Here is a 26,143-nt window from a genome sequence, read left to right on the forward strand (position 1 = left end):
AGGAACGTTACTGTCTTCGCCCTTATAGTTTCGCCTTCTTTGGACCTAATATTTTTTTGTAATACCAACAATTTTTGACAAATGTCTCAATGAATCCGAACGCGTTATTAGTTCACTCTTAATTGATCGTTTTGGTCATGTCCACCGTACGGATTTGACCTAGATGAAAGCGCCTGACCTACCTGAATAATGACATCTCCGCTCGTCTTTCTGTACTCCGTAATGATAGATGATTACCACACTTAACCTTTTACCTTTCTAGGTGATCAGTACAAACGCCTCCGCTTTGTAATAGTGCTCGAAGCTACGCATTGATATGTAGTGGGTTAAACACGTAATTGTATGGTATCTCTAATAGTACGGTTACCATAACCAATTGGTATCGCTCTTTTAAATAAAGAAGACTAGCTGTTATAGTTAAGCAATATAGCGTGACTATTCAAAAATGAATTAGAATAACACGTCGGATAAAAAGGAAATGAAATGTGATAAGATTGTATATTTATTGGGAAATTATATTTTCTTTTTTTTTGTAGAGAAAGATCAGGTGATAAGTAAATGATAACAAACTAGAAAACTATAATTTTATTGTAGATAAATTCAAAAGATTTTTATATAATTGTTGTAAGCTTAATAGAAAGCTATAATCACATAAATAATACGAGGATCGATAGACATGTAATATGAAATATAGACATGTTACGAAACAACTACACAATATCTAGTAGAAGTCGTTTTCTCTTTGCCTTTTACAATGAATACAATGACTGATGCCTATAAACTGTTGAGTCATCCTTTGACAAGATATGCTGTCAGTACTTAGATACAAGTCCCTTTGAGAAATAAAGGTGACATCTACCTACTATGATACTACAAATAGCGTGAAGATATAAAGTATTTTAATTAAAATCAACGCCATCTTCACATTTTCTTTAATATTAAAATGAAATCCAGTGGCGTACCTTAAATGACAAAGGTGAGATGAGATTGATCTTTAAAATTTAAATCAATTCACATACTAGACTGTTCGGCTGTCCATCGCTAGATGGAGCTGATAAAAATCAATTAATATGCTGTACATATTACTATATGATATGTAGGATTAATATGCTAGACATATTACCGTATGTATGTAGGTATATAAAAAGATAGTGCCACTTAAAGCCTCTTTTACTGTAACTAAAATAATGAAGTAGAACATGGTAGTGGAAAACATACCGTAAATATTTTCCGAACAGGCCATGCGTATTATACTGGCATGCATTTCGCTTTCATAGTTAGAAACCGTAAAGCTGAAGGCTCTAAAAAGCATCTATACATCTGTACATGTCACCAATCGCCTTTCCTAACAAGCCTTTCAGCAAGACCTTCAGGAATTTAAAGTTCAAGTTGTAATCTACAACTAATGTAAATCAAATATGTATGGAGTTAAGTTTCTGTAAAATATTTTCTGAACGAAGGATAATTACTCTTACATTCTCACGCAAAATGAAACCGCTTATGGAATTCCAATTAAAAAATGTTAACTGGTCAAACAACAAACCTTACTTTCTTTAAAAATCAATAATAAAATCCGTGAAAAAATTAAGGTCGCATCCTTGACTATTCCTCAACGCATATTTATTTACATTTATTATCAAGTTATTTCTGATGGTGTAAACTTTGCATATTTGTTTAATTTCATCACTATTCTATAAATACTAATAACGAAATACAATAAGGTGTGTTTGTCGTCAAAGATTTCCATGGAGTTCTTGAAATTCAGTTTGACTGAACTACAAATCGCTTACCAACATTGGTCGTGCGTAACGTATCTTTAATCGTTATCCAATAATTATGAGATAACGGTGCCGACAATTTAATGGCAACTATTTCGCAAATTCAAAAATTAAGTACCTTTTAAACTACGCACATCACAGGCGCACGTTTAATATTGTAATTAGTATATATTATCCGCCGTAATATTGCCTAATAACATTTCAAAACGCGTTAGTCGCAGTTAAAACTTAATTATAAGTTTATTGATACAACACGATGTCAAAACTCTCAGGGTTACTGACGCAGTTAGGGCTCTTTGTAATCATAATACAATGTTTTATCACTATCTCCTTAACCTTTCTATAGGTCAGAAGTCAACATTTGAATGCTAATTATCACGTTGATTACTGCAGCCACAACTAATTATAGATTGTCCCTTTGACACTTATAGGACAATAGTTGAGTACTTCAGTGAATATAATCGAATGGTTTACTACTTATCTCGAGTAGTTGTAACTGACGCTTAATTATTAGCTTTGGCGCCAACATTTTTTAAATGTTTTTGGAACATTTAATAACAATTGTAAAAAACTTGTAATATTTGTTGTAATCTACGAATTACTGGATTTTCTTGTTATTAGATAAGGTCAGTTTATTTTAATAGTTTACTTTTTCAATCACCGTAATATTTTTTCAGGGAACTCTATTAAGTATACAGGTAAAGCTTAGTGGTTGCTTAGTGCTTTCAATCAGTGGCAGAATTCATATTGTTTATATCCAAAAAGGTAAAGTAAAATACGTTAAATAACTTTTAAATTTTATATTTACATAAGAGCAGTTTATGTACAAAATACAAAGATATAAAATAGAATTTCTAATAGGCGTGTAAGTAAACTTTAATAAAGCAATAGAACTAGTCTATTACATTATTAAGGGATACTTGATAATTTAAATTACATTGAATAGTGCTTAACCTATTTTCCAAACATGAATTACTTCTCAGCCTGTGGGGGAGCGGTGGCGAGGTAGGCGAGGGCGCGCTGGATGGCCTCTGGGATCGGAGGAGGGGTGGGGAGGTGGGCACCTTGGGGCTGGAATCCATTTTCGTTGGCGATGTAGGAGAGCTGGATGTTGCCACCTTCCTCGCTGGGGTAGGAGAACTGGCCTTCCACCTGGAGGGCGGGCTCCTCAGCGCCGATGTTCTTCAGGGCTCCATTCTCGTTAGCGTTAATACCGTTGCCGGTTTCATACGCCCATGAGTAGGAGCCGTCGGGGTTGATTTCGCTCACTTGCTTCACGATGGGGATGGGTTCATTGGGGGCTTGAGGCGCAGCAAGGGCGACCGCCAGGAAACCGAGGAAGACCTGGAACAAGTTAATTGTAATTAATATTTAGATTTGAACACTGCGCTTAAATTTTAGGGGTGGTTTTAATAACACGTGAATGGAGAAAGTTCTTTCTGGAAATTCCAGTTAGGTACTTTCCACACAACACTATCACGAGGCACTTTTTTCGAGTATCCAATAAATGAATGCACTATCACAACACTTACAATGGTTTTCATGTTTGTGTTTGTTTGTCGGTGAAGGCACTAGACAATGTTGATCTAACAGTGTTATCGGTATATATACGGACGGGTCACTATGCCGCCTACCACCTCTGGATGGTATTGCACCATTTGGCACGTCAGAATAAATTCGACAAAATATGTGCGTGCCTTCTGTAGTCAAAGCTCTTGCGTGATATTTGCAGCACCATGTTTAATCGGCCCTCAGTTGATCGTTGCCTTAGGAGTTGATATGACTGTCAACAATTAAACCATAACATCGAGACTAAAAATTCATAAGAGTGAACTTTCATTTTCTAAGAATTTTAAGACCTTTAGTATAAACGTTATTTACACATTGAATTTTACTTCTTGGACGTTGGTTAGCACATACATAGTTAAAGCAAAGAAATTCCAAAACTTTCTATCAGGAAAATGTTTTAAAATTATTCAGATATCATATTTAGTTTTCTTTTTATAACTTAACTTAAACTTATAATAATTTTGACCCATTCAACTAAAATCAGCCTGAAAACATAAAACATAGCTTTAACACTTAGTCCCTATTTTTCCATAGTTGTGCCAAATCTAGATGGACTAAGTATTCTCACGGTGTTTTTCCTCCAGACCATTCCTTACAAAATACCTGGTTCTGGATGTTGTTGCAAACAATAGTTTGTTAATCGGATGTCATGTAACTGTATTAACCAAGTGGTTTAGTGATACAGTAAATATGAACCAGTTAAAAAACTTGTTCACCGAAAAACGAGTAATATAATACCCATGCTCTGATGACAAAAAAACCACAAAAAATCGTTACCCATAACGAATATTGTATATCTATTTGTGGGCGATTAGGTAAACTCTACAACTTGTTCTACGGCGATAATTTTATGCAATAATTCCGATAAAAAAGATGTCTTAAAAACATTAAAACACAATAGTTTACCAGTTTTAAGAAACCGGTAGTACAAGGTCGTCTCATTATAAGACAGTAACATCAAATAAGCAAGTAGGTATATACAAATAATATACTATGTGACTACCAGCAATTTATAGTCAAGATTTCGGATATTAGCAAAATTATTTAAAAATAAAATACAACAGGGCAAAGTCGTTAAACATTTCGTTACAAATCTATCCATTAACTTATTGGAAATTCTAACAATTAGTAAAAGGTTAGATTAATTAATAGAATGACTAGCAGAAATTATTATATTGAAGTAAATTATATTATATAAGAATACGTTCCTTCTTTTGTGAATCTAGGTTTTCATCTACCAATTCTAGAAAGGTATTCTTTGATAAATCTATTGAAACTTGAATCTATTCGCTCTGTTGCAGCAGTTAACAGTCCTAACATTCTCAGATGAGTCGTTAATTCGCTTAAAAACAAACTAAATAAAGGGCTGATAAGTACTCAGATATTCCAATAATTTTCCCATGAAAATAACATCAACACAAAATGAACTGGTTTCATATTATTTTTCTTAAGTATAATGACGCGGGCAGGTGCTTTTTGTTATCAGCGATTTAAATATATTAATGTAAATCATCATTTAATCTAAAGCGATAATATTTAAAGTGTCATGTAAGTCATAATTTAATTGATAAATACATGGCAATAATCTCATAAAACACTTACTTTGCATTGATTTGAAATTATAACGACTAACAGTTTCCGTTTTATATTGAATACAGGTTAGTTTACTTTAGTAATTGGTAAATGGTTTATTAAATTGATAATTTGAATTTCAACGAGCTTTCCTGTTTTAATGTGTAAGACGTCTATGTAGAACTTTTTATGTTACTGCGCAACAAGTATTCAGCCCTTTCAAAGAACTCCCAGACATCGAATTTAAGATTCAAATAAAAAGATTGACTAAATGTACGATCCATGTACATCTTTAGCGTACTCCAATTTTAAAATTGTACTTAACTGTTAAAAATCAAGTGTAAGGTCACTACCGAGAATCTTCAGTTAGTAAACTTGAAACTTGTAAACTTGAGATACCGAATGGATGTGTCTGGTACCTTGAGTGGCAGTTGAAGATTTAAAATACTTAACTTGCAACCCGCTTGATGTACCAGCTTTGAGCTACATCAGGTTTCATTATCTGTTGCATAGCATTACGACCAAAATAACTTTGCTGTGAATAGGCTTTGATTCCCAAAATGGCTTTGTGGGTTTAAAAAAGGTTAACAAAGAAGCTCGGAGTCTGGAAGCTGGTGATTGATACATCCATGCATCGAAGAACACATACATATTGGTCATGCGCCTGATCTCTGTCCGGTCACATCGCATTACCGTTCCATGGGACTCTGAAACTGAAGGAATAGGGAGTGCAAATGAATAACAAAATGACTAGCGGTGGTGTCACAACGGAATATCTCCTAAGAAAGAAGCGCGCCAAAATGCGAGTGAGTTGGGGACGAGGGACGTTACTGTCTTCGCCGTTATACGCGTTCTTAGGATACAACCAATATATGTAATACTAAAAATCGTTGACAAATGTCTCAAAGAACCTACACGCCATGTTAGTTCACTCGTAACCAATCGTTTTGGTCATGCCCACCATACGTATTTGACCTAGAAGACGGCGCCTGGCCTACCTACATTATGGAATCTCCGCTCATCTTTCCTTACTCCGTGGGAGTGCCGCCGTGTTTGTGCAAATGCATTTGTACTGAATGTCCTGAGCAGCTGGCTGATCTCCCGAAGTGGCCGACAATCCGCCTGGGTGCCATTATTTTTAGTCGATATAGACATTTTAAACTTTGCCACTCAAATGCGCATCACCCGCAACATTCATGTTTAGGTAGTTAATTTTATTCCGGTTGTAGACAGGGTTCGTTAGTTTTTATTTTACTCTAACGTGTATTTTGAAAGTCATATCATACTCGTTTAAAACGATGTTTCTATTTGTTTTGCTATCCGTGAACAATGTCTAGTTTTATATTTTAAGTATTATATCTACAGTATCATCCGAAGTTATTTTGAAGTATCGTAAAATGTATTATAAATCAATTTATGTTCATACTTAGGTATTGTGACCTTCCCATTACGTGTGGCCCTAACATTTATAAACAAAAAGTGACTGAAGCTTAGGTCATAAATAGCAAAGATTAAGCTCCTATCAGAGTATTTATGCCACCAGAGATATAAAGGCAGTTAAACGTAAGGACACAATTGATTGGAGTATTATATTAACTAATCAGCAGATTAGTATTGACTGTCCTTTGAGTTACAAAAATACGGATCAAAGTTCGATACGTATCAAATATCTTATTTGGGAGATGTGGCCGATAACTGTTTTAACTATGTGCCAATCTCATTCAAAGCTTTGTTCACCTTGCGCCATGACCTTTCGACAAGATCCCTTAATATGGTTGACAACACATGTTGATGTCATGTTGAAATCAACATCATTTTTGTTCAACATGAGAAGATCAGAGATTATTATTTCCATTTTTCGTGCGCATGATGGACTTGGGATCATAAAAAGATTATGATAAGAATTGATAATAATCAAAAATCCTTATTAATCTGAATAAGAAGTATCACTGGAGATTTCATCTTATGTTTGAAGATAGCTTGATTCAAGATAGGTTGTTAACATCATTACCAAAATGTATGCGTAAACACTAGAGTGTTGTGATTATACCAATTAAATGTTATTGCAAATATAATGTCAGGGGTAATCTCAGTGCAATATGTAATTATTATTACGTCGTTATTAATTATTTTTTGGCGACTGCGTCTTTTTATCTTCTAAGATATTTGCTAAAAGGAGCCTGAACAAGTCAATCTATTATTTTCTCACAAATATTTTTGCAAATAAATATGTTCCTTTTATTGGTAGCTCTACTAAAATTAATTAGTCGATGTATGTATGTCTGACACAACCGACAGACAGACGACACTCCAAAAATTTAACGCAGTAGCCGATGGCATAAAAATAATAGACAAAAGTTCTCTTTGCCTCCTGGGGTCACCAGTACTAGAAGAGTCATTTTCGGATTTTATTGAGAACAAAATTCAAAATTTCAATGATATTTCGGAAAGGTTATTCAAAATTAATATACATTCAGCCATCACCATCCTACGATACTGCTGCTTTGGCCCCAAATTAACCTACATCTTGCGTGCTTCTCATTTATGGAAGCACATCAACCTTTTGGATCAAATTGATAAAATAATTCGACATACACTTTCATCAATTTTAAATGTGGCCTTGGACGACAAAGCTTGGTCTCAAGCTACACTTCCCATCCGTATGGGAGGGCTTGGCGTCCGCAAAATTTCCAGTATTAGCTTACCGGCATTTATTTCCTCCGTCCATGGCACTGACAAATTGATCAGGAAAATTCTACCTATTACACTGATCAATTTTGAGGTGCCATGCCTGGCGGAGGCTATTAATGCCTGGAAAGTCACATGCCCGAATACCGATCTACCCGCCAACCCATCCTCCCAGAGACAGTGGGATGAGCCGCTCTGCAGAGTAATACGGAAAAATCTCATTGATACGTCAATTACTTCTGCGGAGCGAGCACGCCTACTGGCTGTGGGTGAATGGGAGTCAGGTCTTTGGCTTCACGCATTTCCGTCGGCAAACATAGGCACCATGTTTGACGACACCACTTTCAGACTCGCTGTCTGCCTGCGTCTGGGTGCTTCGTGCTGCACTCCTCACCGCTGCCACTGCGGGGAAGCTGTCAACAGCCTCGGTCACCACGGCCTGTCGTGCAGTCGGAGTGCGGGCCGCATACCACGACATGCGAATATCAACGACGTGATCCGTCGGGCTCTTGTTGCCGTAGGCGTGCCAGCCGTACTTGAACCAAATGGTTTGGCACGCGACGATGGCAAGAGACCAGACGGCATGTCGCTATTTCCGTGGAAGATGGGTAGGACTTTAGTGTGGGACGCGACCTGCGTCGACACTCTTGCGCCATCCCATCTTCCTAGAACTGCGTGTTGTGTTGGCTCCGCCGCTTCACAAGCAGAGGACCTCAAACGGCGCAAATATAGTAGCCTTATCGGGAATTACATGTTTGAGCCGTTTGGGGTTGAAACTCTCGGGCCGTGGGGTCCGAGTGCTCACGCGCTTGCGAAGGAAATTTCTAAACGCCTTGTTGACACTTCTCGTGACCCAAGGGCTGGCTTTTATTTCGCACAGAGGTTGAGCATTGCCATCCAACGTGGCAATGCTGCCAGCCTTCTGGGTACATTACCCGGTGACAGCGATGAGGAGCAATTTTTTGATGCAATGTATTAGTTTTAAGTTGTACATATAAGTTTATTTTTAATTTTATAAAATTAATGTAAATATTATGTAAATAAATATTAGTCGATGTCGGTTAATCCGGTTCTTCTTTTTAAATTGTTCTTATTCACATTTTCTGACCTTCACATTTCGACTCAGAATAAGAAAGAGAGTAAAATGTATTTTAATGAGCTGTAAATAATCAGCTGTATCGTAGACAGACTTGTTCCATTAATTAAATATCATGAGCTATATGATGAATAAAACAAAGAAGTGAAATGTTACATTAGCTTTATTGCAAGTAGAAAATTAAAAAATACTTATCACATTATGTGATTATGAGTATTGCAGCATCAGCCAACATGAAATCTATTGTGGAGCGGCAGCAGCGGGGGCGGCGGTGGCGAGGTAGGCCAGGGAGCGCTGGATGGCTTCAGGTACTGGGGGAGCGGTGGGCAGATGGTCGCCCTGAGGGTGGAATCCATTTTCGTCAGCGGTGTAGGTAAGGTGGATGGTCTGGCCGTTCTCTCCGGGGTAAGAGAACTCTCCCTGCACCTCTAAAGCGTCAACATCTCCGACCTTCTTCAGGTCTCCCTTCTGGTCAGCAGAAATGCCATTTCCAGTTTCGAAAGCATACTGGTAGGATCCGTCGCCGTTGATCTGGCTGTCATCCTTCACGATGGGGATGGGCTCGGCGGGGGCGCCTTGCGGGGCAGCGAACGCCACCGCGACCAGCATGCAAGCCAACACCTGGTAAAAAAGAAATGTTTGATAAAGCTAATTCAAATAAACTTGTAATTTTCACACTGAACTTGATTTTAAAATGCTAAACTTATATTCAAAACACTTTGTATGTAAAGGTTACTTATTTACTGCACTTTATTTATGATTCACTTACAATAGATTTCATTTTGTAATGTTTAGTGATGATGGAACAAGCAGTGATAACTGTTGTCGACTGATGCTTTCAGGCCTGAAATTTTGAGTTTTTATAGTTATCACATTAGCCACCTCCCTGCATTCTAGTTTCACAATTCATTGTCGTGTCGCAAAATCTATGAAATAAGTAAACATTGGATGCATTACCTCGTCGTATGTCAACAACAAACCTAACGGATCCATGCCTCCATTTGTTCAGCACTGGCCTTAGTAGCGCAAGCTTCGTGGTGTTTGCACAAAAGATTTACATCCATACAAACGCCGATTACCCACGGCCGAATTTGTCACAGTTACGAACTGGTATTCTCAAAGGTAGGTTCATCCATCATCGCAGAAATCCACTAGCTAAAAAAATTTAATTCACAAATGGATTAATAAGTATTGCTTCTAGAGAAGGTAATAAGTATTCAATAGGCCAAACTAGCATAATTACCATGCTAACACGCGATCGAGTGTTTCGAGGTGAAGTTCACGAGGCGAGTGCGTGATAGCAAAATTTCTTCAATGACTCGCGGCGTGGCGTAAGCTCGAGCTTCTAACCAGCTAACACACCACTTGAACTCATAACATCCCAAGTTCACAAGCCCAGACAGTTTTCAAAGATTGTAGTCCTGAAAATAATTATTTTCAAAAAATGAATGAGATACAAAAAAGCTTGGCATTCAACAGATTACTAGTATGTTATTAGGTAGGTAACTAATATTAACTACAATATTCTACCTAACAACACGAAGGCTAGGTCAAAGTAATAAAATGTAAAACAAAATAAAGCTTAACAACCATTTACCAGGCAATGACATTTCTGAACGATTAAATGATGTACATAATTAATATATTTTTGTTATATTTTCCCAGAATAAATTAAAACGACTTGTTTTTCTAGTCGTTTTAAAGTTATAAAATAATATAATTTTGTAGAATACTAATTGTAAAAATAGATCAATATAGCAATAAAATTATAAGGTTACCAATCTATAAGAAACTATTTGTAAATTGATAAAATAAAGTCATCGATATCGTGTCGTCTTTGTTTTACCAATTTGCGAATACTATCTAATACTACATTCTATTTTCACTTAGTACTTTCAATTTTTCTCCGTTACTTACATCTTGATTCGACTACCGGCCTTCACTAACGATGGTCGTTTCCGTAAGTGTTTGTAGTTTTTGATATTTGAACTAACTCGTATTCATTTTCTTTATTATATTCATTAACTTTATTTGTGACAAAGTTTTTCAAACTTTGTGAGAAAACCTGGAATTAAAAAGTACGTGATGACAAATCATTCTTATTACTTCTCTGTACAAAAAGGGTTACGTGTCCACCAGTGGGATAGTAGAAAGGCTGATCATATATAACTACCTATAGTTTCTTCAGAATTGGAAATACTAATTATAGATACCTACCAAAATGTAAAGCCTGCAAGTTCGTATGTCATAATCATCATTTTAAGCTACAACCGCCACAAACTTTGATCCTCGGCACTCTCCATGCTATTACCCATTGTTGCGTACAACACAAACGATCCCAGGGGCAGGAGCTTACCCACTGCTACAAATAAGTACATACTGATCAGTCATCAAAAAGAGCTTGCGCATGCTGACTATAATAAAAACTCAATCAATTTGAATTGTCGGTATCGCATCAATAAAGCCTACCACGTTATGCAAGTAATACCATCCACGGTACAGTATATGAATAGGTATTCAGACAACAAAAGATTTCTCTTATATCTCTTATGTAAATCATATTGTAGACACTTTAGTGAATAGAATGTCTTCAGGCAAATTCTGGTGTTGCTGCATTAACATCTATTTGTTGGGAGTGGCCACGGGTGACTTATGTATGACTATGATAATTTGATGAAGTCATTTGACATTTAAAGCTCCAGTACATATTTGTTGAACTGGCGTTTTTCTTGAGAATATACTTTATAGTATTTTTTGTGCAGCTTTACACGTCTCATCAAATATAGTCGTAGCTGTAAGCTCACAAACAAGTGACGCAAGGGGCATTATCGTTTAATTGATTAGCATATTAATGTCGATAGGTAAGTAGTAAAAGATGATTAGGTATTATAATTTTAAATCCTGGAGTATAAATAAAACATCCTTCTTGAAAAGTCAAGAATGTTCCAAATCTTGACGAAATAATAAAAAGTTACCAATACTTTACTTAACGTAGAACTTTATTATTCTATGCCTGAAAGAAAGACATACGCACTTAAGTTCGTAAGTCGTTATATTCTCGAAAATCCACAGAATTCCGTTGCACTATCTTCGGTAGCTATACCTACTTATTAGATCATTTGCATTATTTGTTAACCATCAGTCTAATCATCAATGGATTCTACGAAATACTCTCATAGAGTAGATACAACATAATAATATGAATTTCAATGAGACCAATCAAGTCGAGTCAATAACTATACCAACAAGATGTTCAGTTCCACGAAAACGACGGCTTCGTGTTAGTATTTGTAAATGTGCTCGAATCACGATGAAGGCATCGTGTAGTATAATATAACTAGACAGTTGGTCGATATAAGTCTGGGAGCTTAGAAGATATTAATAAGTGCTGAGTATAACTACTCGTTCAACGAGATAGAATCAAAAACAATAGACGACTATTATAATTTTATGCTAATGGCTAGTTACTAATGTCGTGGTAGTTCGATAACATGCATTGTTTTTTTTAAGATAAAAATAATGTACCTATTCAAAATCGGATTAATTTATTAAGTTAATCATAAAAACAATATGCATATCATAAGCATGCCAGGTCAATGGGTTGCGCAAGTAAGTATAGCCTTCACAATTAGGCGTGATGCATAGATCTGGCATATTTTGGGTATTCTCCGATGTTTTTCTGGTTGTTTCGCGTATGGCGATGATGTTCGGGCGACCTTGACACGGAGTTGCGGGGAAAGTGAACAGACCGGTTGTTGAGCAAGGGGTCGCGCCGTACGAACTTCAGCCGCTTAGGACTCGAACACATGTGATGGTTTGTCTTACGATTCAGTCTTATCAGCCAACTAAAGGAGAAGATCATCTAGAATTTACACTAATATAAAGTCAAAAAAGTATTTTAGCTTAGTTGTGGCGACGCAAGCTTTGCAATAAATGTGATATCTAAGATCATAAAAACATCGTAAATTCCATTTAGTGTTTTTTGTTAGATGTTATTGTACATTTCAATTTTAAAATCATCTTGGTCTCTCCCAGGTCATCTTTTTTGAATATTTAAAGATCAAAGGTCCAAGACCAGAACAAAAAAATAAACTAGATTTATCTCGCATGGAGGATGCTGTGTCTGGCATCTCAAATAAACGGAAGATGTTTAAACGCAATTCAATAATTAGACTTATATGCGATACTAAAATAGTAAAATGGGAATAAATACCCTTTAGCTGAAACTCTTTTATACATATTGTCACGCAAAAGGCATTTTTTTAACAAGTTAACTTATGTCTAACCCTTTAGAAATCATTTTGTCGTTTCGCTAAACATGTGTTGGTCGCGGCGCCAACTCATGGTGTAATTACCATTGACAGCCCGTGAGCCGATAATCACCTCAAACTGTTATTATATACCCTAACCTTGTGAGAACAAACAAATATTTAATCTTTGACTTGCGAAATGAAATTATTAGATCAAAATAAACGGTTTTTAATTGAGCCTGTAGCTGCAACCAATTCTTTGCATTTGCGCAATGTCTTAACTACTCCATTAAATATTGTTAAATTTATTTAAGCTGAACTTTTATCAATAAATCCTGCAGCAAGTAGTTAATAAGTTTCATAAAAACGAGACTCGGGTCGTGTAAAAACAAAAAATATCAGGTTCTCATCGGGTATCATAAATGATGATTAAATCAAAACTAGTTTGGTAGAAATTCCAATAAAACAAGATGCTTAACATAAAACCATAATATATTATGTAAAATGTACAAAAATATAACTATCTTAAAACTTTTTTTTTTGTATTTTTCGTTTATGATGTGGTATCACAAGAGTGCCCAAGTAACCTACCTATGGCTATTTTGCAATTGGGTAAAATCCTATTTGGTACACAAATCTTGTCTAGTTTCTGGCATATTCTCTATTATCGGGGTTTTGTGGGGGTAAAGTGGCGAGGTAATCTAGAGCGCTCTGGATCTCTCTGGGGACTGGCGGCGGAGTGGGGATGTGAGCTCCTTGGGGCTGGAAGCCGTTCTCGTCGGCTAAGTACTGCAGTTGAATCACCTAGAATAAAAAGTTATGGTTAAAAAATATATTCGAACATCTTGTTTTACAGACACATTCAATATTAAGGTTTTTATATCAAGCAGCATACAGCAAGAACTGCTGTAATCATAATAATTCAATTTCAGTTACAAAAAATAAAACATTTTATTGAATGTCAGTAATTGAATATCGAGATTCAGTAATGCTAAGGATCAAGTAGCAAGACATTCTTACTTTATTAGACTAAAATACTAGTTATGATATCAGACAAATCAGTAGTAATTGAAATAAAATTAAATAAATTAAAAAAAAAAATAAAAAAAAAATTAGTAATTGTATAATATTAATTATGTTTTAAAATTGATGATACAGGATTGCTTTATCATTCGAAGGGCATCATTTTATGGTAACCATATCTTTTATAATATTAACCTTGATTAACAAAAATGTTTAAAAGGTAATCGTCATTGTGTGTCATCATTTCGATAGGCAACAACGATTAACTGTGGAATATGTCAAACAATGCAACTAATGTTAAAGATGATTTAATAAAATGTATATGTCGTATATACTTGGTATTTGATATTTTATTATAATATGTTCATTGTATTCCAGCCTGAACTTTGAGTTTTAAATAACTAATGGGTAAGCACACTATTAGCCCTAATATTACCAGTATATATGAAACTACAAGACCTTAACATTATTTGTACAGAAAAAATATCCGGTTCTGTAACCTTTAAAATGACAAGGATAATATCATTATCACGTTTAGGAATTTCAATAATTTTGTACTATTGGATGGATACGGAGCAGTAAGAAGATGGCGCGCTGAGGACGCAATCTCAAAGGTTAGGAGGCTGTCCAACTAACTTAAATATATGTTAGAGTTATTTATCATCTGATCAATAAGTTAAAGACGGAAGACTCCGTCATGCAATGACGAAATATTTCTATGATTAAACGTTGGCATTTTTCGTTAACCGATACAGACATTATTTTTAGACGTTTGTCAGAATTAATTGTCAGCCACAAAATAAGAAGATTTTTCTTAATTATTGATTGATGAAAAGTTTTGTTTTATTTGGAACACCGAATGATTATTTGAATATTTTGCCTATGGTGCCATCTATCGTACCGTTATGTCGGTATCAAACCTAGATAAGCCTGTGAAAGTTAAGTTTAAGTTGCAGACTTTGTCAAAGCAAACATTGCTCTATAAGTTTACGCAGGCGTACTCCCCATGAAAAAGGCTTAGAACAACGAAAATATACGTTCATAGTAATAGAGTATCTTGATAAATGAACGAATAAATAAATTTAACATAACAGCCTTTCAGCAAACACTAATGCTATTCAAAAATAATGATAAATTGACAAATAAAGACTTTGTTTTTCTTTTCAAATATTCACAGACTTTACATTATGCTTTTTTATTTAATACAAGCTAATGCATGTTTGACATTTAAATTTAAATAGCACCTTTATTTAGTAAAAAAAATAAAACTTTCAAAGAAACTAATTTTCCTGCTTTAGCAGGAAATTCTTGAACTTCTATTTTAGGCAGGATTACAGTAAAGGTTGACTTCGTCAGAAGTTTCCAAGAATACTCCTACACTTAACCAGATAATGTAAAGTCCCAAATCAGGACCGATACTGAGAAACCTCATTGAAATAGTTAAAGCCCAATGACACGATCTAACAAAAACGCATCGTATTGTACAACGGATCACTAAACGCAATCAATGAATCGGTAAAAATAACATGCACACTCAGAGCTTATAGAGTTAAAATAATTCTATGACTCTTTCATTGTTCAACGTCTCAACTAACCAAAATAAAGTAGGAGACAAATTCACATAAAGAGGAGGATACTTTTTGAATGGGTGAAAAGAAGCAAGCATAAATTTAATAAAGTATTATAGGATTAGTTACCTGTCCATCAGGAGCTGTGTACTGGTACTGTCCCTGAGCAACCTGAGCCTCTTGTTCCGGGATGCCTTGGTTCTTCACGTACCCCTGTTCTTCAGCTGATATGCCGTTGCCAGTCTCGTAGCTGAAAGTTTCAACACATCTTATAGTAGGTGTCTTATAGTGAAGTGATTTTATTTGAAATAGTATTTTGTGTCAACGTAAACTCGTTTGAGGGATGTGATAATAATAGTATGTGTTCTGTACGTTTTGAAATCGAATAGAGTTAGAAACATTTGTTTTACATAAAATTAATATATAGAACCAACGTGAATCTCGAAAGGAAACAATTGTTATTAGAACTAGAATTCATCCAGTTATAATATACAAAGTGTATGCTATCCATAACATCCATTGCACACCAGACAAAACAAGAAGGCACTTGTTACAAAAAAACTATGAAGAAATTTATCTTAAATGCACTTCACACTAGCTAACATTCCGAACTATATTTTCAAGTGTTAACAGACCTCCACTTATAAGATCCATCAGGGTTCTGCACTTGTTCTTGCCGTATGATAGGGATAGGTTCCGTGGTGTACTGCGGCTGTTGCTGCTGCTGTTGGTACAACGGCTGCTGCTGAAACGCCTGGAAGCTGCTGACGTCAGCGTAGGCTGCGCTCACCAGGCAGGCGAGTACAATCTAGAAAGAAAACACTGCTAGTGAACTAGGCTTAGGGATGTTATAAGGAGAGCACAGACGGCCTTTTGACTTTCGAGTTAAGGGTATATAGACAATTTACTAGTCTTTGTTGCTGGATTAAACTCATTGTTTCGATGAAAACTTAACACTTTCAAGAAAAAAGCTAACCTATGAAGAACTTCTAGAAACTTACAACAAACTTCATGATGATCCAAGTACAAAACAGTTGCAAGATGAATGCGTGTAATACAAAAGCAATGTAATGATGCATTTTGGATTCACCCCCGGCTTTTATACCGAAAACTTTTGTCGCAATTACACATCGCTGCGGATTCTGTACATATTTTATGATCATGTGTACAACGAAGGACAGTTGAGGCGTCCCTTATGGTACCGAAATATTGCCAAGACAATTGAATAAGAACTTAATTTTCTTACTGATAAGACTTAAATGGCAAATTGGAAACTGCAGATGAAATTGGAAATTATAGCTTATGCGTGAAATTTCAATACATTAATTTAAATTTTATTGGTATAGTTTTTGTAATGGTTAACTTGTACAGTAGGTAATGAAAGTGCTAATTAAACAAGATTACAGTTTTTGGACTCCATAAAGATTGTTTTAATTAACTTGTCAGGAATTTTATTGATTCCTAGTTCAGTGTGGTTAACCAAATTAGTCTAGAGTTAGTTAGGTAGGTTTGTCTTTTGTTACTAAGTCTTTGGGCCGCCGTACACGGACTGCTCGAGCAGTTAGCGGCTGAGTGAAATACACGGACCGCTCGAGCTGTCGGCGTCGACTGCTTGAGCTGTCGGCGTCGACTGCTTGAGCTGTCGGTTGTTGACTGCTCGAGCTACGACCCAACTGCTCGAGCAGTTGATTTTCTACCACAGTCGAGTCATGGATACTGACGAGGAAGCACTGCTTTTGCTGCTCCTGCTCAGGCGGAGACGACGGCGGCGACGTCAAAAGAGAAAATTTTGGGTTCATCCAATTTTGCAATTAAGAGAACAATTAAGTCGGAGAGCTGTCGACTGCTCTAGCGCAGTCAACGGCTCGAGCAGTCGGTGTATGCCACGCAACCGCTCGCGAGCGGTCGACGGCACGATGGAATTTCATCATGCAGTTGACGGCTTGAAGCGGTCGCGACTGCTCGAGCAGTCGTGTGTACGGCAGCGAATGAATGACTATAGTTCACTGCGCGGTCGCGGCTTTAAGCAGTCGGTCTCAACTGCTTGAAGCAGTCCGTGTACGGCGGCTCTAAGTGTCTACCGACAAACCATTTGTTCTTCGCTTATCTTGTCTAGTACTGCAGTTTTAACGAAAAGCTCAAACTCTCAATAGCCTCTGAACATAGATCGTCGAAATACCATCCTGTTTGGTTCATTACTATATTTTCATTCATCGTAAGCACGAGGGTCGATATGGAGGTACCTCTGAAAGTTTTCTAATCATTTTGAAAATAAATATGGATTCTCGAAATTTCTGTGGAACGCGAAAATACACAAAACATTTTAAAGAATAAAGCATTATGATGTAACCTGTCGCAGTAAAGTTAACCTTAACTCTTAGGCACATCAGCGGAGGCGGATCTCAGAAACCAGTCGCATCATGTGACATACTTCAACAAGGTTCAAAGCAAAAAACCGACGACACGTTATTCGGGGAACCACTACTCTATCATAAAACAGCAAGGATGACATACTCGGAAATAAACGTTGACCAATCTGTGCGAGTTCAAAGTCCCGTTTGATTTTTTGTCATTACATAAATGGGCAATTCGCAATCGCTTAAAATTAAGAAACTAAGATATATCCTTGATATGCCTTTACTCTTTTGTCTTTCCATCACCAGAAAGTTCTATGTTAAATGGATACCTACCACATATGGTAGATATATTACGAATATATTCATTTCATTTATTTATTCTTCAAAACAATGGGATGTTTATTTTTGGTACCAAGGACCCAATTTTTAGGGTTCCGTACCTCAAAAGGAAAAAACGGAACCCTTATAGGATCACTTTGTTGTCCGTCTGTCTGTCTGTCTGTCTGTCTGTCTGTCTGTCTGTCTGTCTGTCTGTCTGTCTGTCAAGACCCTTTATCTCAAGAACGCGTGGACGTATCAAGCTGAAATTCACATGAAATACCCAGGTCTATTGCCCCTTTAAGCTGTGAAAATATCAAACTTCTAAGCCAAGCCAATCAAAAGATACAGCCGATTATGTCGATATTTTCAACAAATTTTCGACACTCGCAAAGGAATCAAAACCTACAGGATACTTCCCGTAAACTCAGAGTCTTGAAATTTGGCATGAAGCATTGTCATATAATGCAAATATAGGAAAAATTCCGAAAATCTCATTTTTTTAGTTATAAAACATAAAAAAAATATTCTAATAAAATGAACCTTACTACCTTATTTCTCACGAACGAATAAAGGTATCAAATTGAAATTTATACCAAATAGTTAGGTCTATTGTCCCTTTAGGCAGTGAAAAAATCAAACTTCTAAGTTAACGCGATCAAAAGATACAGCAGTTATACCGACACCTTAGACGAATTTCCGTCACACGCTAGGGAATCAAAACCTACAAGGTACTTCCCGTGAACTCAGAATCCTGAAATTCGGCACGAAGCAACGTTATATAGTACAGATAAAGGAAAAATTGCGAAAATGATAAATTTGAAGTTACATAAAATATTAAAATATTATTTTTGCTTACATGATATAAAATATTTTTTTAATAATTATAAACTTACTACCTACCCTTTTTCACATGAACGCGTAGAGATATTAAAGTTGAAATTCATATCAAACACTTCTTAAATATAATTGCCTCTAAACTGTGAAAAATTTTAAATCATTCAAAGGTCATTGGGCACCTTAGTATGGAAACCATACCCACGGCGGATACGAACGATATATAGCACAGTATAATGATAAAGGCTCTGATTTACTATGGCATTAGTCGCATCAATGTGAACCATGGGAATCTAGAGAAAATCAGGTGTGAACATCAAATATTTTCCTCATTTCAATGGGGAATTTAAACGACCAAGTTTAACGGATTTGAGAAATCATTTCTTTGTAGTGAAAGAGTATACTCGCCGTTTATTTCCAATGTCATCAGGTCAGGATCTGATGATGGAAATCCTGAGAAATCGAGGGCAACTATCAGAAATTGTAGGCATGCATAGGATTAAAACTTGATTCTCAGATGTATGTCTGGTGATACTATCAAACAGTGAAGGTTTAGAGCTTACCTGATGATGGAGACGTGAGACAGTCGAGAGAACTCCTCAACGGTATGTTTTAGTTACGTCGTGTTTGGGCTTATATTATTCGTATTGACGAGAACTTTTCACAAAAGTTAAAAATAAAAACTTTTTACAAAAAAAAAAGAAAACTTCTAAAAACAACAACAAAACTATTTATATGCATCGGTTTAGATCTCGGTGGTTAAATAAATATAGATGCATCCTCTAGACACCGACTTCTAAACCGATGCACCTATCATCTTTTTAATTTCTTTCTTGCTTTTGTTTTCTTGTTGTTTTTTATATGTTTGAAGGTGGATTTGTTTGTAAAATGCTACAAAATAAAATAAAGCCGACTCTATAAAACAAAGAAAGGGACAGAATTACACTTTTGTCAAGACTCTAGAAACGTAAAGCCAGCAGCCCCGAATCCTACTCTCTAGCAGTCGTTGTTACAATTCGACAGTTACAACTCGTCAGGCAGTTTCGAAAAAAACCTGAAACTGTTGCTCCTTAGGTTATTAATCCCTCAAAAATAAAAGATCCCATTAGTAGTGACTCGATGCGTGCCTACAATATTCAAGAGTTGCCCTCAATTTCTCAGGGTTTCCAGATCCTGAACGGTTGGCGCGAGACTCACTTTTTATCTATACAGGATTTGTACGGAACCCTCGGTGCGCGAGTCCGACTCGCACTTGGCCGGTTTATTAATGTAGCCTAAACTTCTGAAAAGCACCTTCTAAAATAAATTGAGCAATTGAATATATAATAAGCAAAGACTTGGCTTAGAAGTTCATCCCACAAAATGTGCCTTTGTCAGCAAACCGCTAATTGCCTTCAATTATGTGCCGGCAGATCAAATGTCTAGTCATGCAGTTATATAATAATAATCAAGTCAGATGTCTCGTATAGTTTTATCATACAATGGGACATTATCATAATGGCGATGATAAAGAAACCAGTTTTGTAAAGCTTTGGGAGAATTAAATTGTATAAATTCAAAGTTATGTGGGTAAAAGCTATTTTTATATAGATGGTCGTTAGGTCATAAATAGAACCATAATTTTATTGAAGTCTCACTCTTAAGACAAAAAAGTATTTCATGGGAAGTGAAGCACTGAAACATACAGGTGGCATCGAGGGCACAGGTTGAAAATATTGAACGTTTTAATCTTTAACATAAGATTACAACAACGAAGTGAGTAATTCAAGTTACCAGGTCATAAAACATGGAATTGATCACAGCCCCACGCCTCGCTACATTCATACTTCTGCTAAAGTTATGACTGGTAACACGAGTATAAAAATTCTTGTACATGAAAAAATACGTGTAGGTATTCTGGTGAAATCTTGATGTCTCTTGTAGGTAACGGCTAATTTAATCAGCTGCGGTAGGTGAAGTGAGGTTCTGTACATATCTTGAATTAAGTCCAATTAACTCATTAGGCTTGGATCACCTATGTTTATAGGATGATTTGACAAATTACGACAGCTTGTTTGTAACTTATAGACATCAGACACAGGTATGCTCTCATATTTTTTATTTGAATCTAAACTTATTATTCCACTTTCTAAACAAACATGCGTCTTGGACAAATGCTAACATACCGCCAAAACGGTGTAATGCTCCCGCCCAGTATTTCAAACAGCCGCCCGTGTAATATCAAACACCGTAGTCTACAAGTAGTCTTTCATGTTTGACAGGGCCATTCATTTTCTTTAACATTTGATAAGAAAAGTTTAAGCGTCAATGACCCCATAGGTAATTTTGATTTACATTGTTTGAATGAAGGTCATTCCTTTCGCACTATTTTCCGATTAGGTATATCAAATTGGCCTTGCCGGGATGGGAGGAATAAATGAAAGCAAAAAGAGAAAGCAAAGTTTCATATTCACAGCCACAATATTTAACTACTTGTCTAAATTATTTAAACGATGCAATGCATAAAATATGTACGTCGTATTGTATTAAACGCTTCGGCTATTTATTTGCGGCGTCGCATATTGATTAATATAAAGTGCGGGACAGAATGACTGTTTTGCAATCCACGACATGCAACATCTTTAAAAGCCGCTTAGTGAGACTTATTTGTCGGAGTGAGCACTTGACCGATACAACGAAACAGTGACTACAGTCAGGCTGATAAAAACTAATATATTATTATCTAATAAGTTTTGATGAACGTTTCTCGATCTCATCAAATACTGTTGACGCACACGCTGTTTTCAACTCATTTATCTTTGTTTTTCAATAAGATATCTAATATTCGTAGCGAATTGCACACTAATCCGCAAAAAATACGCCATGTTTGTCAGTTTAATAAAAACAAATTAATTTCATCACAGGTTTAATTAATATATACCATTAAAATACATTTCCATTTCCACAATTCGATATACACAATAATACAATTTATATAAAATCTAAGCGGAGTCTTTCTTAGCCTCTTGGTTAAAATTCTTGGTTCTGATTTGGTACGGGTTGTAATTATTGTTATAGTAAGGGTTAATCTTTGTGGGGTCATAAGGGTATCGAGGGTCATAGTTCCGGTTATTGTACTGGCCAAATGTGTTATATCTGTTTCTGTTTAAGTACGGATCGTAGCGGTTGTAGGTCGGGTCGAAGATTGGCTTATTGACTCGGTCTACCACAGGCACAATGGGAGCTACAGCTTTTCCATCAGCTGGTATATGAACACCTGATGGTCTGAAACCTGGAAAAATACCACAAAATATGTTAAAAAATTATTTAAAAATATGTATTTGTAAAAAAATCCTGTCCGAGAACGATGTCGTAGATAGAGCGAAGCGGAAAAGACAAATTAAGAAAGCTGACCCTACCACCATGTGAGATACATAGCTGGAAAGAGAGAGATAAATAAATCCCACAGATGGAAAGCATCATCATCATCATCAGGTCTGAAGTTCAAAAATATGAAAAAACTACAGTATAAAAGTGTCAGGATTATGCAACTTCCAATTACATAATCAGGTGTATAATATTTTTCAGTAAAATATGCCTAAGCCCGTATATGGCATCATTTATGTCTTGTATGCGAATAAATTTGAATAGGTTGATACCAAGAGGCGCCTGACTCATGTAGCAACGCATATTTATTTTTGTTTTCATTAAGGAAAGTAAGAGTTTGGTATCCAGTTATATTACAATACCTAGTCAATTTCTGTGTTCTGTACGTCGGTACAAATGACGCTCCTTGAAAACATGCAATCCAGTTTCATTTCTTGCTAATGTGGAACCAACTCACAATTTACTCTTAAAACAAAAGCAAAGCTGTTCTTTTGTAACTATTTATGCTGACTGTAGTTTTTTAGTGCGATAAACTTGAGCTTACATAATTATATAATTACTGTTATAAGATTCAATAACATCATTAAAATACATACTCCAAGAACAAACGTATTATTCTGTAGGTGTACAGTGATATAACATGCTATTTATAATTACAGTTACCATTTTCGTCGGCGACATAGCTAACTTGAATCGGAGTTCCATCGGGAGAGACGTATGCGTAACTTCCTTGAACAACCTGTAAACATAAAATATAAAATATGACAATTACAAGGGTCTGTACCGAAACCACGTAAATTTTTCTTAGTGCCTAACGAGGTAACTAATGACTGAATGATGAAGGAAAATGCATTTTCTGCATACCCCTGCACCAGGCATCAGTCGTGATTACAAAGTTGTATGTTAGACCATACCTGAGTCCCTTGTGGATTTCCTGTGTTGTCAATGTAAGCATCTTTCAAATATCCACTTTCTTGTGCTTGCTTTCCGTCAGCAGTTGAAAAACTGAAATTATTTTTAACATTCCTTATAGCAAAATTGCAGTAACTGTACAACTACACTGTATTTACTTTATGAAGTAAAATATTGACATCATTTCAGTTTATATTTGTAACAATGAAAACAATACAACTTCACTATACACTAACCTGAAAGCATACGTCCCATCTAAGCCATGCTCATTAGAATACGACAGGATTGGTATAGCAGGGGCTCCAGCGTAGTTGTAATAAGGGTTGCCGACTCCTGGCACTATAGGTGCTGCCCCCGGTGCAAAAGGTATGGCCGTAGGAACCACTGGTCTACCTGCATAGGGAATAGCACCTGGTACTATCGGCGTAGATCCTGGGACGAAGGGAAATGGTGTCGGAATCACTGGAGTTGGTGGGACTACAGGCACACCAGGAAAGGGGAATGGTAATCCCGTGGTCAGAGTGCCGTAAAGCAATACACAGCCGATGAGACGATACATTCTGAAACATTGAATTGCCTTTACTGTGTAAACGCTCTTGACATAGAGAAGGTCTGAACCAGTACTTGAAGGAACCAACTTGAACATGGTACTTGCAGTTACGCAATAATAAAAAGCATGATCTATCGGGTAACAGTGGAACACTCTACAAGGTATCGACATGACTGTCACTACACCGCACCACCCCCGTGCGATGCTATCGGAAGCTACGGTATCATTTCGCTGTGCATACCCACCCTTACAGAAGCAAAGCATAAACAATAATATCACTGAACTTAGATTCATTGAAATGTCTCTCAAATATGTACTTCATTTATAGCGCATTACAATAACAAATCTCATTATGAGTTTTTCTGTATCATATCCTCGTTATTCACACCCGAAAACACAGATTCTTTGTTTCAAATATTTTGAACGGAATTAATAGAACAACTCGTGTATTTACCTCAACAGTGCTCAATTCGGACGGTTCTCGTTGTACTCAAAGTGTTACTGTTAGCGTGGGATCCGAATATTCCATTTATAGGCGGCAGGGTTGCTCTGAGCTGATATTTTTTGTTGAGCCATCGCTCAAACGTGAGTGTTACACACGTCTCCTTAACCCATCAGCTGTTATTAGCCGCGGTATACTTGCTAGTACCCACCAAAGCTCAACACGAACACGATGGTTGTAATCATTTAGCAATTTTAAGTCAAAATTATGGTAAATGTTACAGGGCGCAGTTACTTTAAGACATCAACTCAATTAACTATATTGCGGCACAACGGTTGGGTGGTCTATTAGTCTTAACGCGGTGCTGAAATTGCGATCGAAATCCTTAGATAGCTTATGCTTTACTATTTTATTCTCAGTTCAGCTGGAATATTTTGAGAAGTAGATGAAGTACTAAGAGGCATAGTAAGATATAAACTTGGAAACAATATAATTAGGTTTCGTAGCAAGTGCAATTGTAGTACCCATTTTATAGATGAGAACTTCTTTGTGCTTTCTAGAAGGTAAACCGGGGCCCTGTTACTAAGACTGCGCTGTCCGTCTGTCACCAACACAGTCTGTGTTTGATTAAACTAGAATAAGTATTTTAGGACGTTTGAAGACAACTTATTTCATAGGCACAGAACCTCTAATTGGCGAGTCCAACTCGCACATTTTTGTAATCCATATAACGTACATACTATCACACATTAACTATAAAAACAAAACTGTTACTTACGTTATTCGTTTCATTCATACAATCGGCACGATTTTCTAACGCTTACTTGCGAGCGTAGCACGGAGGCGTAGTCATGTCGTATTTGCACTCATTACAAATAGGAAGGCCAAGTCTGGTTTTTATTATGCTTAACAAAAAGATACGGATATTACAAACAATTATGCAGCGTCAACTAATTAAAAACTCAATTGTTTTTGATACTTAAGTAATAATTCCAAAATTGGGCGTTTGCATAACAGTCCTCATGCTATCCGTCAATTATGAAGTTAACATGAGTCTAAAGAATAACAATAACTTTTCAATAAATTAAAAAGAAATGTATTATTAGGAGTTATCACTGTGTAACAACTGCACGAATAGATCAATTTAGTGCGGTCAGGTTGAGGATGCGCATCGATCGGCGGGTCTACATAATTAAATCATATTAAACGGTTTTTTAAATTCATATGTGCTTTGTAAAATCCATCAAGCCGTAAGGCCTGGCTGTCATTCATACATATTTTGCACTCTTTAAATTTTTTAGTGTGAAAGCAATAAATGGTGCGTTACACTCTTTTCAATGGACTTATAAATTCAGTAAATCCATTCTGAAATCTATTGATTAGACCATGGTGGCAACAAGAATATATATTCCAGGCGAATGAAGTAACTTTTATCATTAAGACGTATGAGAACTCGTGGACAATAAATAATAAATCTATGTATATCACATCCTAACCCGGAAGATGTTTAAATGGGTAGAGCTTCTAATAATACAGTTTATATTTCGAGTTTTATGATCAGTTTTTGTTTCACGAAAACATAAATGTTCACAAACACAAATCATAATTTTTTTCAAGTCTTTTATAGTCTAAATCACTATGATGTAAAATGAATTATGCCTTAAAACCATAGTTATTTTATTTCTATATCAAGATACTATTCTTCATCATTTATAACCAACGTTCTAGCAATTTTTTTTTTTTAATCAACAGAAAAAATGATTAGGTTAAAATAACATGATTAGTGAACTTTGTTTTCATTATTCAACCTAACAATT

At 36.1% G+C, this 26,143-nt stretch overlaps 4 protein-coding genes across 4 annotated transcripts; all 4 read right to left on the reverse strand.

Moving 5' to 3' along the window:
• Positions 1-2,563: 2,563 nt before the first annotated feature.
• On the reverse strand, positions 2,564-3,467 carry LOC110384170 (endocuticle structural glycoprotein SgAbd-8). Its single transcript, XM_021345315.3, has 2 exons — positions 3,311-3,467; positions 2,564-3,122 (listed from the first exon to the last, which is right to left on the reverse strand). The coding sequence occupies exons 1-2, from the start codon at positions 3,320-3,322 to the stop codon at positions 2,751-2,753; spliced, it is 384 nt and encodes a 127-aa protein (XP_021200990.3). The 5' UTR covers positions 3,323-3,467; the 3' UTR covers positions 2,564-2,750.
• Positions 3,468-8,848: 5,381 nt separating this feature from the next.
• Positions 8,849-9,566, reverse strand: LOC110384127 (endocuticle structural glycoprotein ABD-4). The gene is made up of 2 exons (XM_021345234.3): positions 9,473-9,566; positions 8,849-9,324 (listed from the first exon to the last, which is right to left on the reverse strand). The coding sequence occupies exons 1-2, from the start codon at positions 9,482-9,484 to the stop codon at positions 8,944-8,946; spliced, it is 393 nt and encodes a 130-aa protein (XP_021200909.1). The 5' UTR covers positions 9,485-9,566; the 3' UTR covers positions 8,849-8,943.
• A 3,861-nt stretch (positions 9,567-13,427) lies between these two features.
• On the reverse strand, positions 13,428-16,654 carry LOC110384081 (endocuticle structural glycoprotein ABD-4). Its single transcript, XM_064034155.1, has 4 exons — positions 16,546-16,654; positions 16,180-16,352; positions 15,674-15,794; positions 13,428-13,757 (listed from the first exon to the last, which is right to left on the reverse strand). Exons 1-4 carry the CDS (start codon positions 16,621-16,623, stop codon positions 13,596-13,598), a joined length of 534 nt encoding a protein of 177 aa, XP_063890225.1. The 5' UTR covers positions 16,624-16,654; the 3' UTR covers positions 13,428-13,595.
• Positions 16,655-21,955: 5,301 nt separating this feature from the next.
• On the reverse strand, positions 21,956-24,438 carry LOC135116711 (endocuticle structural glycoprotein SgAbd-1-like). The gene is made up of 5 exons (XM_064034154.1): positions 24,339-24,438; positions 23,571-23,894; positions 23,337-23,427; positions 23,086-23,161; positions 21,956-22,327 (listed from the first exon to the last, which is right to left on the reverse strand). The coding sequence occupies exons 2-5, from the start codon at positions 23,891-23,893 to the stop codon at positions 22,038-22,040; spliced, it is 780 nt and encodes a 259-aa protein (XP_063890224.1). The 5' UTR covers position 23,894; positions 24,339-24,438; the 3' UTR covers positions 21,956-22,037.
• Positions 24,439-26,143: the final 1,705 nt, after the last annotated feature.

Source organism: Helicoverpa armigera, chromosome 4 (assembly GCF_030705265.1).
Source record: "Helicoverpa armigera isolate CAAS_96S chromosome 4, ASM3070526v1, whole genome shotgun sequence".
Classification (NCBI taxonomy): Eukaryota; Metazoa; Arthropoda; class Insecta; order Lepidoptera; family Noctuidae; genus Helicoverpa; species Helicoverpa armigera.

Excerpts from the sequence above, each read along its gene's own strand:
- LOC110384081 (XM_064034155.1), bottom strand. The coding sequence starts at position 16,623 with ATGCATCATTACATTGCTTTTGTATTACACGCATTCATCTTGCAACTG. Across the intron at positions 15,795-16,179 it reads GATGGATCTTATAAGTGGAG|CTACGAGACTGGCAACGGCA; the intron begins GTCTGTTAACAC and ends TGAAACTTTCAG. Across the intron at positions 13,758-15,673 it reads ACACAGCTCCTGATGGACAG|GTGATTCAACTGCAGTACTT; the intron begins GTAACTAATCCT and ends TTTTTATTCTAG.
- LOC135116711 (XM_064034154.1), bottom strand. The coding sequence starts at position 23,893 with ATGTATCGTCTCATCGGCTGTGTATTGCTTTACGGCACTCTGACCACG. Across the intron at positions 23,428-23,570 it reads GATGGGACGTATGCTTTCAG|TTTTTCAACTGCTGACGGAA; the intron begins GTTAGTGTATAG and ends AAATAATTTCAG. Across the intron at positions 22,328-23,085 it reads CTATGTCGCCGACGAAAATG|GTTTCAGACCATCAGGTGTT; the intron begins GTAACTGTAATT and ends GTATTTTTCCAG.